Consider the following 19,736-nt stretch of genomic DNA (forward strand, 5'->3'; position numbering starts at 1 on the left):
AAAACCTTCTCCTTTTAACTCTCCCATCACCCATCTTCGTATTTTTGCTGTATTTCTTGGTTATTTTGTTACTTTATTTCCTGCTTCCCACTAGTTTTTGAGCTTGCAGATCTTACAGCCTGCGCAGTGGTATACAGTATTTATCTCCCCTGTGGAACACACTGACTTCACATAGTGGCTCAGTGTAGCCTTTTTCATTAGAAAACACTTGCCTACAACACAGGCATGATCTATGATCTTTAAACACCAGCTACCTCAGTCAGCTCAACCAGTTTTCATCCAAAAACTAAAGGGCAAATTTCCTTTGCAAGGCTTCCAAATGCCAAATTTTAACTGCCTCCCTCTCCATTTTCAATGCCAAGACAGTTCAAGAAAATCTTCTAATAATACTTTTCTAAGAAGATATAATTTTGCTCAAAAGCTTAAATAGCAACCACCCATAGACAGAGATCAAAGCTGGCCATTTCCAGGAACATCTTTCGAAGCTGTATGGAGAACAGGGTCAGAATAGATACACACAAGCAGCCTCTACAACTGTCATTGGTTGTCATTCGGTTAAAATAATGCAACTTATTATGATTACTGCTGAGATCTTTGCATTTTCTTTCTAACATAAAAACTTTCCATTTGTGTTTTGAATAGGTAAGCCTACAGGGTATGGATCCAGCAGTAGACGCTTACATCACAAGGGAATAGTGGATGAATGCTGCTTCCAGAGTTGTGACCTGAGGAGGCTGGAGATGTATTGTGCTCCAATAAAGCCACCTAAATCTGCACGCTCTGTACGTGCTCAGCGCCACACTGATATGCCAAAAGCACAAAAGGTAGGCCAGGTTGACAAAAAAAAAAAAAAGCCCTACCCTGTTTTAGGGAAGGAAAATTCTGTCAAGGCTGGTAACATCGCAAACAACTGATGTGTTCTGCCTGCTAAGGACACTGAGATTTAGTGGGGTTTTGGAAATAGTGTCCATCATAGGAAATGGTGTATTTTATCTCATGTCCTAGAACACTGAATAAAATATGGAATCGCTAAGATAGTAGTTGTGAGGCTTTATCCTGCTACTGGGTAGTAAATGAAAAGTACTCACATCATCCAACCATAAATGGCACCTAAGACTTCTTTCAAAAGAGAAACCAAACACTGAATGTTTAACAACTGATCTATCCAGAAAGTCCTCACCCATCCTTCCTTGTCAGGAAGATGTAGAGAGAATGATAAGAGGGAAAACACAGCTCTACTGCTATTCATTTTACATGTAAATGAACAAATGATTTTTTTCTTTCCTCATTATTTTTGTGTTGATTTTTTTTTATTTATTTATCAGAAATAAATTAACTGGATAGTCATTGCAATCATGACATACTTCATTTTAACTATTTGACGTTTAACATGTATATTCTCCATGAACTTTAAATATTCATTGGTACTATTTGTATAGTTATAGAGTTCAGAGTATCCAGATTTTTGTTGCTGTCATACTAGATATACTGTGCATATATGTAGTTAAATCTCATCTCACCTCAACAGAGCCTATAGTTCAAAAAACCCATCTTAGACTAGGCTACCATTAAGCTCATGTCCAACTGTCTCTCCTGTTTGAGTTGTGAACATCTGTTTTACATGCTATCTGTCATCTGCTGTAAGCCTCTAGTGATATATTTTATTGCTGTTGACCCTGCCTGTCCTACACATACATTGGCCCCACTCCTACAGTTATCTGAAAATTTTTTCTTATAAGAAATGGAATCGCATGAAATCCAAAGATTACATAGGAAGTTAGGAAATCAGCACTATATACTAATTTCCTTAATATCATCTTCATGAAAAGAACAATTGTAATTGTTCCAGCATCAGTTTCTTTTCCATAAGTCAATCCATAGAATGGAATCCTTTCACCTCTTCCTGAAGAGTTTTCAACCTTTTAAACTTCTGGCTGTATGTTTCTTCCTGGGAAGTATCACCTTAGCCATGAACATCCCAGAAGGCACACATGACAACAAGAGAAGTCTTCTTCAGGTAGAACTCAACTATAGACAAGAAAACCCTCTGGCTTGTTTCTGTCTGGGCACACATATATTTAAGACTTGCGGGAAAAGAAGAAAAAAGGCTTGGCCAGTAATCTGTGTGCTCCTTCCCATACTTGTTGCTAAGGTGATGGGTAAAACATTCTGTAACTTCAAGTAAAAGGAGACAAGATACCTGCCAGCTCTCCACACCACTTTCCTTGGAGGGCCAAGGAATTATGTCATTCTGTAGGCAGCTGTCCTCTTCCCAGCTCGAAAGATAGTCGGGAAAACCCTTTTCTTACAAACAGGAAGGAACAGAAGAAGGGCCTTGCATCTTTCATCAGCAGCAGGGGAGGTGGTGTTCAAGAGGGGATGCTGGAAGAAGAAAAAAATTAGGGAGTATGCAGTAATTGAGAGAACCTAGATGCATAAGAATTCATCCAGAAAATTAAAAGGAGGAAAAAATCAAGAGGTGAAAAGGACAGTAAAAAGTCAATGAGGAATGAGGAGCAGAGTTAAAAAAAGGGGGAGGAAATTAGATCAAAGAGGCTGAGAAAACGCGAAATATTGAAGAACTGAATGATGCATGGTGCATCACACAGAAAAGACAGAATTTTTAGAAAAATAGAGAAAATAAAATTAGAGAAAAATTAACATTAAACGAAACGCCACCTTTAAAGAAAACACATGGGGAAAGGAGGAGAGGTGAACAGAAGCAGAAAAATTATAAATGCTTCTTGATGGGAACTTGGCAATAAAACAACAGAAATCTGATGGGAAAAACAAACTGAAGTTTTCATTAATATCTGTGGACGGAGAAAACTAGATTGAGGAAACAAAAATACAGCAGGGATAGGAGAAACTATTATTCAGATTTATGATCGATAAAAGGAAAATACAGGGAAGGGAAAAGGAGGGAAAAAGAATTCATTAAGAAAAACTGTGTCAAAAAGCTCTGGTACATATTCTCATATAATTATTTTTTTCTTTCTTTTTTTCTTTTTTCAGGCAGCTGTACATGCCTCTATTAAGAAAGATGATGCTATGCTCATACTTTCTTCTTTGGATAGGAATGCAATATGAATGCATTTAGCAAATTCATAGTGTTGCTATGTCACTGATTTTAATTAAAAAATTAGTATACTAAAGTCATATTATTTTTCAGTTCAGCAATGTTTTTCTGCTTCAGAATATTTTTCTCTCTTAATATTATATCTTATATAGGAGATACCTATCTTATAAAGTGAATATATATATGTAAGATAACATATATGACCTCTTTCATATTTTCTGATTTAGATATAAGATTTAAGGAAGGATTGAATGGAATATATAAGATGTACAGTTACTTTCAGATTTCATACACAATCAGTTTCTTAAGCTTTTCATTCTTCTAATGCATCTCCTCATAACCTTTGGCATCTCCTCATAACCTTTTTAATAGACAAATCCAGGATCTGGGTTTTGGTTTAAGTGCTTTTGTAAGTGGTCTACTTTCCCAATTGCTTGAGGAAATCATTCTTCCAATGCGCAATTTGGTAGAATAACTTACTTCAGTGGAGCAGGAACGTTCTTCTGATTATAGGTTATGTGAATGCCGATCTTCAGTCACTACATTACAAACAAGTGTTGCTACACTACTTGCACAAATCTGAATGATGAGGGCCAGGCAATGAATGATTAATGTGGGCTGGGAACCCCAAAATGCCTATTTGCTGCTATAAGGCCAACATCAAGAACTAGTTTTAATCCAATTACAGAGACTGTATGTGTAGAGTTTTGTTTGTTGCTAATGAACAAAATATTTGTTTCTCTATAGGACCATTATTTGTCCTGTTCTAAGACCTTAACCCACAAATAAACATGAAAGTATATTGAAAAGTAAAAAATAAACACTTTGTTATGATATACTTAAGGGTATTATATACATAACATACTTTACAGATTCACAAAAAAAAATGAAGAAAGAAGGCAGTTAGAAGCATTGAGGAGCGATTGAAGGAGCTGGGACTGTTTAGTTTGAGGAAGAGAAGGCGGAGGGGAGACCTCATCACTCTCTACAACTACTTCAAAGGACATTGTAGAGAGGCTGGTGCTGGTCTCTTCTCACAGGTAATTAACGATAGAACAAGAGGGAATGGGTTCAAGCTGCAGCAGGGTAGGTTTAGGCTGGACATTGGGAAAAAATTCTTCACGGAAAGAGTGGTTAGACAGTGGAATAGGCTGCCCAGGGAGGTGGTGGAGTCACCATCCCTGAATGTGTTTAAGACTCATTTAGATGAGGTGTTAAGGAATATGGTGTAAGGGAGAACTTTGTAGAGTGGAGATGATGGTTGGGCTCGATGATCCCAAGGGTCTTTTCCAACCTAAATGATTCCATGATTCTATGATTTTGTTACTGCCACAGCTGCTGTATACAATGGAGAACATACCGAGCCTTATCTCTGTCCTAATTTAGATGCCCAGCTTCCACAACCTCTTTTGCACTCATCCCGTGACAAAATTACCTTAAACTATAGGAGCCAGGGAACGCAACAAACACACATAATAGCTTGCAGAGAGGAATCTTTTATTGTGCATCAGAGCACAATGTGATAGCTACAGGCTAACCACCCTAAAGTCTTCATGAACAGATGGGATAACTCAGATTATCTTTCCGGCTGGGTTTCAGCACTATGGGCCTTGAGTAAATTGTGAACTACAGTAATATGTAGTTTCTGTTAGTGCCCAGCAGTTGAACATCCTTCTCAGTCACCTATCTAAAGGATATCAAACTCTCACCAGAACACATCCTCTACTTAAAACGAAGTATCACCCCAATACTTTCTATTTTTTAAGCCAAAGCCTACAGAGGTCACTTAACTATCTGAGTCAGCAACTCTGTCTGGGATGAAAAAAATGTTTGCAGTTTGAGAGGCTTCTGGAGCATTCAAATCACTTTCTCCAGTGTGAAACAATAAATATGTCCAAGCTGGGTTACAGGAAATATAGAGTGAAGTGGAAAGTCTGTTTTTAAAGCTCAATTCTGTCAGAAGAAAAGCTGTCTTCTTGGTGACAATTGTTGGTCAATGAGAAAATGCTTTAGTTTCATACAAATTTTTTTCAATAGCCTTCACACATTGTTGTAACAATCATATCTGAAGTAGATTTTATATAAAACCAACATACCTGGCTGAGATTTAGTAAGCCATTCACTTTATATCTTTTGTTTCTGTTCCTCTGAATTTGATCTGCAAAGGTAGATTGTTCCTTTAAAATAGAATAGAATCTATCCATATAATCTACATTCAGCCAATCTGTGTTCTAGAATATATTGCCCTGATCATTCAGATCCCTCAGCAGAAGAGCAGCTGACCAGAAATATAGAAATGAGACAAAATATGCAAGAATTACAGGTAATGCAATTAGTTTTCTCTAATAGACTTCCTAAGGAAAGCTGGGTGATTAAATTTGATTTTCAGTCTAGTATTCAGATTGAAGAAATAAAAAAAATAAAATTCAGGACAACTGTTCTGGACTATTTAGATAAAGGAATAGAATACTTTTAGTTCCTGTTGCAACACGAGACCAAGGGTGATAAAGATCGGTTTTCTTTTTTCAGTTTATTTAGTTTACTTTGATGTATATACCTTGCTAGTATTAATATTTATGTTATTAATGCTAATTAGTTCTCCATATCTCTACCGTGCTGAATGAAAAAAATGATGTTTCAAAAAGAGAAAGTCAGAAGTTTCATATTGGAACTGCTGCAATTGAATATTTTGGTATTTCCAAAGAAAAAACATTTTAATCTCAAGAATGCAGCTTTTTGATTTCTTACAGCTCTATCTTTTTTGTGGTGAAACTGATCTTCATTAAGCTATTTTCAATCTCCACAAATTTCAGGGAATTTAATATTACTCAAAGTCCCCTTACTTTGCTTCTAAGCATTTTAATTAAGCTACTGAAATCTAGTACTTCACCATTTTGCATTAATTATAATTCTGTTCAAAACAGGATGCCAGTTAAAAAAACAGTTAAAATACTGTAAAAATTAAATTTGATTAAAACACTTGTACATTTAAAGAAATACGTAATTTTTTGCAAGATCACAATCCAGCAAATATTCCTATCAGTCTTGCAGCAATTTTCTTTTGTAATAAATTTCATTTGAAAATTTATGAGAATGAATAATATTTATTTTAAGAATAAGGAAAACCTAAACATTTGATCAAATAATCCAGCCAACCTGCAGGATACGTTGTTCACTCATTTACTGATCCCTCACCAGTTATGCTCATCCAAAGCCTGTTTTCTTTACTTGCTTGCTATTTGAATACTCTGTTGAAAGCCTTCAGTAGAATTTTAACTGTTAAAAAATGAGAAATACTTAGGTATTCATCTTGCCAGAACTGATAAAAAATAGGAAGTGATCAACTGCATAATACAAATCCATTATAAATTCTATCCCAATTGCAGTTAGTTATAAGCAGAGATTATTAAGAATCATGTGTCACCATTTCTAAACCCAAGAAAGATGTCCCCGAATTTTTAACAAAGAGAACAGGTGTGAAACCAAAGCACATTACAAATCAAGATTTTTTCTGTTAACCTAAAACTATGAGAATAATTGTTGACATTCCCTTCAGTTTAAAATCTCATTTAATGAGCAAATACATCAGCTAGTAACGTAGGAGTAAAGAACAGGGAGAAACTTTTGTATTTGTGCTGGAAAGCAAACTAATGGTTTCACGTATTTTAACACTAATTTTATGTTTAGGCTTTTAAACTGTGAAACGGGAGCAAGAAGGGGAATTAAATTTCTGTCTTCAGTGTACATGCGCCCATCTAGATCTTCTTTCATTCGTTTCTTTCTCTTCTGAGAAATGCTAATAAAAGTTTAGTCTATTGACCCTTAAGTGAATTAAGTTTTAACAGCAATTTGGAAAACTAGCGAATAGAACTTAGAAAAACAACTGTTCTCTGTTCAAGCAAAGGAAATTGAGCTATTTCCACAACAATTGTGTACCTGAGGGAAGACTGTGACCTTTTTGAATGAAGCAGTATCACAGAATCAGTGGCACAAAGTTCTTATAAGTTTAAGGCTACAAGGTACCTTGAAAAATATTACACGAATGTGAAGACTGGCAAGGCTAATTTTAAACTCCAGTAAATAAAGAAGGAAAGCAAAAAAACACAGTGCCGTGCCATGCCATGCCCCCTGAGCAAAAGGATGAAAGAAGTGTACATCTTGATATAATTTTGCTCTTCCTCAGATTTTTAGTGCTTATTCTTCTTTAGGCCTCATATGTGGAAAATACACATAAATACATGTACAAACAAAGTATCAATAGGAAGCGGATTGTCTCAAAAATACATTTCAGATTTTATCTATTCTTCAAAACTTAAATAAATAGTAAGTGGGACTAAGAGAGAGGGAAAAATGTTAATATTTTTAGTGTAAGAAAATGCCATTAAGAAAACAGAAAAAGTACTGCATTATTTCTCATTAATCTTTCTAAGATTGGCAGATTCTTTTCTATTTGGCTCAGTATCAACTCACAGATACATTTACAGGCCAAAATATGCACAATGGCACTAATCCTAATTTCTATTACAGCCATGCCACATTAGCAAGCCAATGAGGCAACGTTTAGGTGTAACAGATAGAAGAATTTGGCCTCCTCAGAAAATTATTTTCTCCCATTGCTTACTTTCCAGCCTTGTTATTATGTTACTAATCACACTGCCCACAGAACTAAAAAGCTTTCAAAGAGACCCCAGAGGGTTCGTAGCTAAGATATCATGCCTGTTACTACAAACATTAGACTTTCCACTTATTACCAATAAAGCAAGAGATCTTTTAATGCCAATATGAGGTTTGAATGTCCATCCTAATAGAAGAACACTGTTACATGTTTCCCAGTACCCTCCCATCTTCGTTAAATGACCTCTGCTGTCACTGAGGTAGTTGTAATCCTTATGTTAAGGCTGCCCCATCTCCAAAGACCCAAGCTTAAGGTGACAGGTTAGCAGTCTGCGCTTCTCTGTTCACAAACTGACTTATGCAAAGTTGACATTTTGCATCTCATCTTAAAATACTTGTCTTTGTCTGGGTCTGAATATCAGCTCAGAGGATCTGATAAGGAAACATGCATCACAGATAGATAACAATTTTATTTCTAATTACCTTTTTGCTGAAGACTTGAGAAATCAGGCAAGCTTTTCTATACCAGTGCAAATGCAGGTCTGAGAACCTGATTCAGGCATTCACACTTTTTTTTTCCCAATGGCCTCAACATTGCATACTTGAAAAAATGTGCTATATGGGTCAAAGCATTTTTCTGGCGTGCATGTTACAGCTGACACCACCAGTGCCACTTCTTTACAGGTATTCATCAAAATGCTGATTCTAGAGGAGAAAATGTTCTAAAAGTAACCTGCCATCTTCCCTTAATTTCAAAGGTAGCCTGTGAATTATGAAAGCTCTTTTTCCACCTACATGACAGTATTCAAATCTATAACTGAAACCCTGCTGCATCTTAGTATTTGCTTTATTTAGATGATAAAGCCATTTTAAACTCGGACAACAACAGTAGTGGAGAGAATTTGTATTTTCATTTGGGAAACATACAGTTAATTTTCAATCTAAGTGTACTTTGAAAGCCACTGCAATGCAAAATGGCTGTTGTTTCCATAATAAGGCTCTCACTGTCCATTTTTCAGATCACCAGTGTGCAGCCTTTAATAATGTATGACTTTCTGCAAATAAAATGTAGCATATAACTTTTCCTATATGCTGGTAAATTCCCTTCAAAGATGAGCACCTAGGGGCAGCATTAACAAGGATAGTTTGCTTTGTTGCCATGAGGAAAAAAACAGGGCAGATGAGTCAAGGAATTCCTGTTTTCTTAGTTCACTGTTAACAGTATAAGCATTTGTAGCGTAAGGCAGGATCCTTAACAGTGGCAGACTCCTGTGAAGTGCCACAATGATTTTAGTGAAAATCAGTAAAAATTGAAGGGTTCATCCAGAATGAGCACTTCAGGGCGAAATTTTTATTTAGGGAAAACTAAAGGCAGAAAAGGTAGTGGTGGAAAAGCTGGATGAGAAATGGGCAACAAAACAGCAAAAATTATTTTAATTTATAGATAAGCAGAATTCTGTTGGCATTTCCACGCGAAGGAAGCTATTCTATAGCAGTATTAGCAAAATTCAGTGAAGTCAAGCCAGTATCCTACTGAGCTGGTCACAGGAACAGTGACTAGATGATTAACCTCTTCTTCATCATTTAATATTGCATTTCAACTAAGAACATCTAGAATGGCAGATTCTTAACAAAGACATTTCTTCATTATGAATTCTTTGCTATTAACAAATTTGGCTTGTCAGTCATGACACATCTTAGTTTGGCTCAATGTTCTTACCTGTTGGTGGTATAATTAATTTAACAATTACTAGTACTGCTTGGCTGGGGATTTTATATTCTGAAAACAATAATTCAACTCATATCCATTGGACCCCAATCCAAAACCAGTGAAAATTAATAAGCTCTACAGGAACTCAAGTTTTGTGACCCTTTGCCAATTTCTGATTTATTTTATGTTTAATAGATACTGGAGGCAAATGGAAAAGTTATATATAGAACAGCATTTTATATCAGGATCATAAAAAAAAAAAAAAAAACAAACCACAAAACTACTGTAATCCACAAAATCAGCTTCCATTTTCTTTCTGTCATTCAGAAAAGCAGGCAAAGATTTCATTATTTTTTAAATTTTAGAGACTACATTTCCTTCTTTTTTTTAGGGCTTAAAAAGCAGATAATGCAGTGGTATAGCTGCATACACATGCTTCACCTTTCTCAGAGAGATTTTTTATTTTTGGCTTTTCTTTGGACAACAGACATGATTTCATTTAACTAGGAATTTTACTTCTGATGAGGATTATAAATATGGAGAGTCACTTAACAATTCTGCAATTCTGCCTCTAGTCTGGTACAGAATGTTCAAAGATTTGGGCCCAGCTAACATTTACTAGCACGGCAAGTAAGGAAATCAAACTGAAAGATACATGCCACACCCATCACTGCTGCTGGAAACTGGCCTGTGCATGGAAAGACAGTGAAGTGAGGGCATTATTCATTCCAAAGAAATCTTGATTTGCCTGGCACATCACCCTGTCTCTTTTTGAAAATACAAATTATTTGGCTGCAGCTCCTGCAGTGAACCCCCAATTTTTATCCTCCTAAAGGCCTTATCCAACGAAAACCTTACGCATCTAATATGCCATTTATGCAAAAAGTAGGTAACAGAGTCCCACTCAGCAATTTTGAAAACCTCTGGCCACTGGGTACCAAAGCCCAGCAGGCACCATAAATCCTGCAGTTACAACTCCAAAATTCCCTGGCCCCTATACACCCTGCTTTTGCAAATGTCCTTGTTCTGAAAGAAAGAAAATTTTTGGTACCTACCGTATGTCAAAGCCCATCCAGGTTCCAGTATGCAGATGTTTCCTCTGCCAAGATCAATAATGACAGCAATCAAAGTGTTTATGCCTAGGAGAACAGGGAATTTAGTGTACAGAAGTTTTGTATAGTCCAGTCCTCTGTGAACTGGCAGGAGGGCTCTAACAATTGCAGCATTCAGGATAACTGTTTTCTCACTAATATAAATTTTGTGGTCATACAGCATACTAAAACCTATCTCGAATAATTGTTTTTTTCTACACCTTCAGGAAGTGCATTTGAAGAACACAAGTAGAGGAAACACAGGAAACAGAAACTACAGAATGTAAGAACATGCCATCCACAAGAATGAAGAATGAATGTGCCATCTGCAGGATACTTTGCTGTAAATAAATTATTTGTTAAACATTGGAAGACTTAAAAAAACCTATGGTTTAATAAGCTTGATGCAATCTCAACCGATGGGCATTCTCCCAGTGAACAATGCAACTAAACATTCCAATATTAAGTCGTTAGAGAACAGAACATTTTAACCAGCCCAGAGCTAAAAAATTCTGTGGCTGATATATTACTGTTTGTTAACCTGTTTTAAATGTCCTGCACAAAATCTCTTAAAGTCCTGTGCCCGTCAAAAGCCTAAAAAATTACGGGCCTTTGATGGCTCCAATTGCACTAAATTAACCTATGAACACTGGCTGCTGGAGTCATTCATCAGCCTTGTCTAAGTGGTGTTTTTTTTATTTGCACTTCTATACAAGCAACAGGCTGTTTGTTTTACAGTGTCTGATAACATTGTTTGTCTACCCCTTCATATTTGCACAGTTTGACATTCCCAGTAACAGCAGCAGTAAGGTAACATATACAGTTTAAAACATCCATTAATTCCATCTGTGGCATTTTGACAGAATATGGGTTATAGATGCATTTGTTTTAAGACAGTTTTATTTTTCCTTCTCTTGCAAAGATGCAGTTTATTGCAATTTGTGAGACAAAAGATTTTTAAAAGCAGTTAAAGCATACATAGGCTCTCAAACCATTAATGATTCTTCCAGGTAATTATTTTGCAACAATATAGGTAACTTCTTTCTTCCTCCATATAATGCAGTATGTAAAATTTAGCATATCAGTAATACACATATATCAAACAGTATGTTAAAATCTCTGTTTTATAGTACAACGGTGCTATTTTATAGTTTGTTACATGAAAGGGTCTGGCCAAAATGGTAATAGGTAAAAGCAAATACGGAAAGACCAAGCCAAAGATTAAATAACAAAATTGTTTTAAAAATATTCAGTTTAAATGAACTAAAATGGCTTCATATTCCAACATGGAAATAACCTTCCCATCTTCCAAAGAAAATTCAGATACTTGTTTCATTTTAGATGTTTGAATATTGGTGTTTCCACTTACACCCACTTATGTGGAACACAAATTCATAGATGCCTAGGCCCAGAGAAGGCAATCTGAAAAACAACCCGCAAGTGACTTCAAAGTGTTGCCCATCAGCGCCTAAATCTTTCTGAAATATCAGCATTCTATTCAAACGTAACAGAGGGTTACTCAAGTTTCTCTGCCATTTTAATTCTTCCCACAACCAGATGTGACTAAATTGACTGTTGATTAGGCTGCTGCATGTCTCTGTAAATTAGAGAAGCTAGTCTAATCACCAAATTACAGTGTAGAAAGAGTTCTCAAGAAGAGATGAGCCATAACGTCCTTCAAACTGCTATTCACAATAGCTATTCATGCACTCTTGTGGGAGACATATATTTCCAGATAACCTCTGCCGTGTAACCTTGATAGGTACTGCACTGATTCGACTCTGAATAACACTGTGTCCTATGCTCTATTTTAGTAAACCATCTCAGTGCTTGATGGGCCAAGCAGTAAAGGGGGATAGGTAGCCAACAGTGTCCCAAGGTGAGCAATAAATTTCTCTGTGAGGGAAGGCAAGAGAAGGCAGGGGAGAATGGCCTATTCCATCCTATCCAGAACTGCAACATGGTTCCACTTGCCTTCTTCTCCCCATCACCGTGCACGCAGTATGCTCAGACAATGGATGAAGGATCACCTGGTCAGCCCCAAAGAGGGCAGGGAGAATACTGTATGAAGCGAACAATTAGGGAGATGTTAGATTAGATCTGTAAAAGAAGTATCTCCTTCTAAAGGTTCAGATCTGCCTTACTTCCTGTGACATCCATGGGAGTAGATGACTGAACTATTGATTAAAACACAAGAGAAGAATATCTGTAGATTGCACATTGTACAGCTCCTCAATAGTTTCCTGTGAAACAGACAGGGAAGGTAGTCTTAAAAGTCTAACAAATTATTATAGCTCCTTTTTTTATTCCCATAGAAAATTTGGGCTTCGTATTTTTCCAAAGAAAGTGCAGTGTATTCCTATGCAATTCTTTAAACCCCCCGCTTTCTGTGAGATACATGTTTATATGTACAATAGGCTGCCATCACAATGTAAAAGCAGAACAGTAAATGAATAAAAAGAATATGTCACAGGTATCACTGACTGAGATAGTTGTGTTGCACAAGGAAGAAAGTACAGAGAAACAGATGGGGAAACTAACCTAAATTATTTACCACCATTTCAATAAACAGAAGTAGCAATTCTGATATCTATCACAGCTCTTCAGGCCTTCTTTTGTCTGAGGGGATGGAGGGGCAAGTATTTTTACTTCAATGGCTGTTACGAATTCTGAAATGCATTCTAAGAATAAGCCACTATTTAGATGTCACAGACATAATACATATTTCCCTTTCATGTCCCATGACTCTTTCTGTCCCCTACCTCCTCTGAAGTTCTAAGGGAAGAAGGGAGGAAAGGTGTGAGCACAAAAAGCAATTTGCACATCTCTGTGGTGGCAAATTTCTTTGTAGATAACATTTTACTGATGCATTGTTAACATAACTGAATAACCGTACATCATTGTGCTATTTAATTTCTGTAAATTAATTCAAATTTTGGTCTTATCTTGGGATTCATGCACTCACATTCATGCCACCGTATTTCTCCTGTTTAAAAATCAAATTAGAAAATGTCACTCAGACAGCAATATCTAACATCAGAGCTTGGCAACTGTCTAAACAAATTAGAACAACTCTTGAAAGAAACTACAATAAATAATGAATAGCTACAAGCTTCACAGGCAACGCTTTGCTTTACTAGAGAATAAATGTTGTCACAAAATTGAGAGTACCTCCACCACCGTAGAGGTGAGAAATGCATGGATGGGAAATGCATACTTGTATAAGAAATCTGCAGTCATATGGCAGGGAGCACATGATATACCAGTCAGTGTGAAAGATAAAGGGCTGCATTAGCTTAATAATCTCAATAAATCCGCTACTTAAAGGAAGTTGAAGCATGAGCCAAAACATCGCCCTCCCAAAAGTACAAAGTAGTCTGGCTTGAAAAACTTCTAATTAGAGAAAATGAAGGGTTCAGCTGGATTTTCAAAAGCACTCCAGATATTTAGGAACAGGGCTCCCACTGGATGCCACTGATTCTGATAAAACAATTAAGTGGTAAAGAAAATCCCACTCCCCATTCTTCCATATCATGTAAATCACATGACAGAAGTCACAGATTTTTGCATTCTAGAACAGACATAAAACTCCAATTATTACACAGAATGTCACTGAAGTGCAGAAGTAAAAATGTAAATTAAACCTCATTATTTTCAGTTATTTCCAAAAGGACTGCAGATCTAAACCCACTGAAGTTAACATATCTCTTTCATCAAGGTAGCAAAACTTGAGACTCATCTCCATAGTAACCATAATTAGTCATTAAGAGTTTAAATGGAAAATGAATAAATTTCATATTCTGCTCAAAATGTACTTACAAACCTACACTTACATTTGTGTGAAAGACTTGTATGAGGCTCATTTGTACCATTCAGTCAAGATAGAAAAGAAAATCAAATAATGGGATACTGCATTCAGTCCCTGTAGATAACGTTACAGTAGGCTCCCTTTGCCCAAAACAGATTACAATTCCATTTTAGAGATTAAAGGGTAAATTAGTGCTAGGCTTTCTTTACAGAAGTGAATTCCATACACAACTAGTAGCTATGTTCAGTTTCCCCATGAGCTGGTTGTTGATTTAGTATCAATGGTTAAAGTTGATTAATGAAGACTCTAGGCCAAGCACTGTGTCTTCCCGGCTCTCCATTTTAACTAGCAAGTGCATGATAAGACAAGTTTAGAAACGCGTATGCATATTTGCTTTACCTCTTACTGATTTGGCCAACAATGCCAAAGTGGTGCTATTGTTTTGTTTAAGAAAGTACTTGACTAAAATATAAAAGAAAGCATAAATATTTTTTTAATGTATGAAAATTACAATTATATAGGTATGGTTATTAAAATAGAAATAAAACTAGCCATAACTTTTCAACTTTTTGTCACTCAGCAATGGGAAAGAAATCTTAAATCGATGGAGATGGGGCAAGAATAAGAGTCAAAATGCCACAAAAATTCATAGACTTGAAATGCAATTCTGAATCTACTCCAAGTCAGAAATGCAGATGAAGAAAAGCATTTAAAGTCAAGGAACAATGGATATAACTGAAAGCCTGTTCAGATTAATGCAAGTCCTTTATCATACCAAAGATTTTTAAGCCATACTCAAGCCTGAAATCAGTGTAGAGTTTGGCTTAAAGTCAGTGGCATGATATGATCGAGATTTTCATTAAGCCCATGTGGTGGTTTTTTACCTAATTCCTTCTCACTCATGGCACGCCCCCAAAAAGTCAATAGTCTTTAAAAGAAAAAGCACAAAGAAGTGCATCTGGTTTTAACAAGGAACAAAAAAATAAATACTCCTAATATGAAACTGATGCTATTTTTAATTCTCACCAGTTTCAAATTGTGAGAAAAAGTTGAAATATATGGCTAACAGTCTGTGAATTTTTTTTAACTTTATGTGGTCACTATGAACATCCTAATGTGCAAAATTTCACATTTCATTGTTTTGTTTTGAAATGATGGTAAATTAAGCCCAAATAGAGATTCTTGGAACCTATAGGCTAGATAGAATACTTATGTTCTGACGAAGGTATAATCAATATATTTAAAATGTTTTATTTTTAGTCTGAAAAGGAATAGTAATAATTTATTTGGGGACTCAACCTATACTGGTCCCTCTTTTAAGGATATTGTTCAGTGCAAAAAAGTCTTCCAAACACCAAACCTTTATTCAAAACCAACATTCATTCCTCCCTCCCCCCAGAAAACATACTTAAAACATTATTGTAACATAATTTTATTGTTTGTCTGTTTGTTTTGGGGGGGGTGGCTTTGTTTCAATTCGCTTTGTTTTGATTTGGGGGGCAGGGGTAAGGAGGAGGAGATGAGGCTTTCAAGTGATTAAGATTTTTTTCCTCTTGGGTACAATCCACAAAAAATAAAGAATTTGCCTTGATGAGATTACTAATTATCCAATTCCTGTGTGCAAGTAGCATTAAGCAAAGCAACTAGATTAAAGTTGTCTTGAAAGAAGGAAAAAAGTTATTAACACAAAGTTTTTACTCATTCTAATCCTACACTACACATTTTGCTTCTCACAGCATTGAAATATTCTACTGGACTATGACTGTCTGAACACACAGTATCTGATATATATAAATCTTCTTTGATTTTTTACATGAAGGGTGTTATGGAATATCTGAAACTTGATTACATATAGTACAGTATAGAGATACCAGTCTAGCAGAGACCAAAACAAGAAGGACCTCCCTGATGCTTACATTAGGAAATATTTTATTAGTTGCATAAAGGGTGTGTGTATGTATATATACACATATATATATACACATATGTATGTATATGTGTATATATATAATGTTGTAAGGTGTGTATGTGCATGTGTGTATGCATGTGTATTTTATGCTTTTCTTCTTTTTCCTCTGAAGTAAAATTTGAATTTCTTGGTTTTTACACATTATTTCTCATGGATTATATTCAATAATCCAATTGGAACCTAATTTTAGAAGAACATTTTATAATATGGATGTCACAAGTCAGATCCTACCTTTGTTTTTCATGCCTAAAGAAATGACCTGATTTTTAAATCATAAGACACGAATTGCTGTCATCAGGCAAATCTATTTATCTGTTTAAGTACAGATATAAAATACTAACTTTGAGAGCCTTATTATGAAAACATTGATTTAAAAATTTTCTTTTATTTCATTCTTCTCCAGATAAATTCTGTTAAGTGAGATTTTTTAAGTGTAAGCATCCCTTCAAAGTAAGAATAATGGGTAATATAAACAGAGAAGAATGAAAATTTCTGTCATTTAATTATATCACCTCAGTTATTCACTTGTCAATTAGATTTTTTTTTAAGAATAATTCATGCCTCTCTATAGCACCCTTAAATATTTCAGAAGTGGAAAAGACTGAGCACTGTAAATTCCTATATCCCAAATTATTTATAATAATTTTTGATTTCTGTGTATTCTTCAGTAACTTTTTATTTTGCCAGCTTGGCTCACAAAAGCATCAACGTGATACTTCTGCTGCTAAACATTCTTTCCCAAAAATATTTAACATACATACACCCACGTACAATATTTACTTACTCACATTTGATTGAAGTTCTTAAGAAACAGCATAAATATGGTTGGGAGATGTTTAAATTTTTTTTTTCCCCACATTTTAAAGGTATGAATCATTTTTTTATCTAAATCAAAGACATTCCATCTTACTGTATTTTACATTCATTAGTATCATCTCATTCCTCTAAAGCAACAACAAAATACCTGCAGAACAAAAAGAACTCTGTCTTGATAAATAGGATCATGCTTCATGTGCTTGTGTTAAAGAAAAAGGTTTAACCAGATAACTATATTTACAACTGATTCAATGAAATTCATATTTTGTAGTGAAATATTTAATTTTGTAAATGTTAAAATCAAATGAATGCTCCACTCTTCCTGTTTTAGTGGCATTAACCTGTTTTATGGTATGAAAAAGCCCACTTCAACAATGATCAAAGACAAAGGATCCAAGACCAATAGACTAAAATGCTACCAATGAAAGAGGTACAAGGTGCTTATTTTGTGCACAGGGATGAATTCTATCTTAATTTTTTTTTTTTTTTAGATTAGAATTTCAAATCAAGTTTACAGGAATACTGCATAAGAATTATAATACTCTTCATTATTTCTACTTAGAGACAAGTTTAAATATAATAAAGCACATGCAAGTTACACTGCATGACACAGTATATAACTCTTACCTTTTCATTTATTACCATTTCTAAGGAATTAGTTCTACTGAATTCTATAGAAATCCTGTGCAAGATGAAAAAACAGTTGCTAAAAGTGTATAATGATAATAGTTGCCTGATTAAACTAAGTCTCATCAAACATGAGTCATAAAATGCTCCACTGAAAGCATACTGGTACTTCATAATGTTCTGAACATCTTCACCTGTAGTCTGACACTTCATGTTGCTTTTATCAGAATGTGATGGTTCTGTTTCATAGTTTCTTAATCCCTGGAGTCTTTGGGTTGAATATTAAACATGTTTATCAAGCCTCAGGATTTTAGGAAATTTAGGAAAGTTAAAGTAAAAGAAGCAGCACCACCTGCTGCTGATAATCAAATCATACACGAGCTTTCTTTCCTCCCAAATTATCTGCAAAGCCACACAGAAGTGCTAAATGAAGAGATCAATAGCACTTGGTTTTCAGGAGGACACCGTTTCCAATAAGAATATTAACTGTACTCCCTTTCTTCAGTGTTGGACTTCAATTGGTATCCTGACTAAAACTGGGGTTTCCATGATGCAAGCATGAATGTGGATACATGAATTTCTGATTTCACTACTGAATAATGCTAGTATTAACATTTCAAGTCATTATAACCAAACAGTGACAAGTGTTAAATGTTCATTCACTAAAAACCATTTAAACTCTCGATTAAAGTTCTAACTGGATTTATTCTTTCTTTTTTATTTTCTTGTGCTTACTCATAATACAATGTCACTACTTGATGACAAATAATATTTCATACTGTGTATGTAACATCATTGTGTTGCAGAATCCCCCAAATACCTCAACAATGTCTTTGTTGCGCTATTCTCCCCATTTAGCACTTATAAGCTTTTCTAGTAACAACCAATAAATCAAAAAACGGAGCTCTTAATATGTACAAATATTAAAAAAAAAAATATCAAGGATTTTTGCTAGTTTGCAGTTCATGTAATGTCATCTTGACCATTCTCTTCCCCTCTCTCTACAAGCTGTCTAGAACAGTAAACTTTGCTCCATAAATAATAGTGTATTCATGCTTTTAAAGGCTTTTATATGCATTTATGGTAGGTAAAGGTTGGAAGAGGTAGTTGACTGATTTTCACTTTTATCTACTTTGATTTCAGTAAAGGGCTTTGTCACTCTGTATACATAAAGGCTAATGCACCCTTCGGTTTGTAGAATGTACTGAAATGTTTGCAACCCTCTTGGTATCAGGTCCAAAATGTGAAGCATTACTGTTAAGAGGGTATCTTTCTAATGTATTTGTATGTATAGTTTACACCTCTGTGAGGTCTAATAAAGGATTATGGTTAATAAAAAAATGCGTTGAAAATTCCTCATCCACATAGATTTTGCAGTAATTCACATTCTTCCTTTCTCTTCCCTGGCGCGTACGTTTAAATTCTCAGAAAACACTAAAGTCAGGACATACCTTAACAGGATGAGCAGACTTCACTCCTAAGGTAGGACTGACATGGAACGTTAACGAGTGGCTCAAGAGCCTTCATAAAATGAAGTGTCAGCAGAAGTGAATTATGGAACCTAAGGATAAAATTAACAGTAATGAATGACCAGGAACAAACTGTATTCATTCACAGATGAAGATATCTGAACTCTGGTACACAGCCACTCACTCAAAAGCTCCTTGTTGTGTGAGAACTAGGTGGTAGCTAATGTACACTGACTCTTCCAAAGATATCCAAGGGACATTTAAGGAACTACAAACTACTACGCCTTATATCTCTCTCACTTAAATTGTTCTCAAGAATAGAATCTGTAGGTATATGAATAAATGTTATATGATAAATATGGTATCTTGCAGGAAAAGGAAGACTGTTGTTGCGAAGTTAAGCCTCAGAAATCTGCTGGGAGTTCTTTGAAGAAAGGACAAGCATGTAGTCAAGAAAGATCAGGATGCTCTTCCATTTCCAAAATTCTTGTAAATTACATCCCTCATCCAAAGTTCTTTAAAACACTAGACTGTCATAGAATGAGAGGGAAG

General features: G+C 35.3%; 1 protein-coding gene across 4 annotated transcripts in view; it reads left to right on the plus strand.

The window, feature by feature from the left end:
* The window catches only part of IGF1 (insulin like growth factor 1), a 60,529-nt gene extending 41,480 nt beyond the window's left edge, over positions 1-19,049 (plus strand). Inside the window, exons 3-4 of one of the 4 annotated variants that reach the window (XM_074581642.1) lie at positions 643-824; positions 10,723-19,049. In XM_074581642.1, the coding sequence (XP_074437743.1) occupies positions 643-824; positions 10,723-10,782 (242 nt within the window). In that variant the 3' untranslated portion in view covers positions 10,783-19,049. Of the gene's footprint in view, positions 1-642; positions 3,167-3,951; positions 4,044-10,722 lie in introns of those variants that run through there. The other 3 variants (XM_074581651.1, XM_074581634.1, XM_074581623.1) reach the window with 3 other exon arrangements.
* Positions 19,050-19,736: the final 687 nt, after the last annotated feature.

Source organism: Larus michahellis, chromosome 1 (genome assembly GCF_964199755.1).
Source record: "Larus michahellis chromosome 1, bLarMic1.1, whole genome shotgun sequence".
Lineage (NCBI taxonomy): Eukaryota > Metazoa > Chordata > Aves > Charadriiformes > Laridae > Larus > Larus michahellis.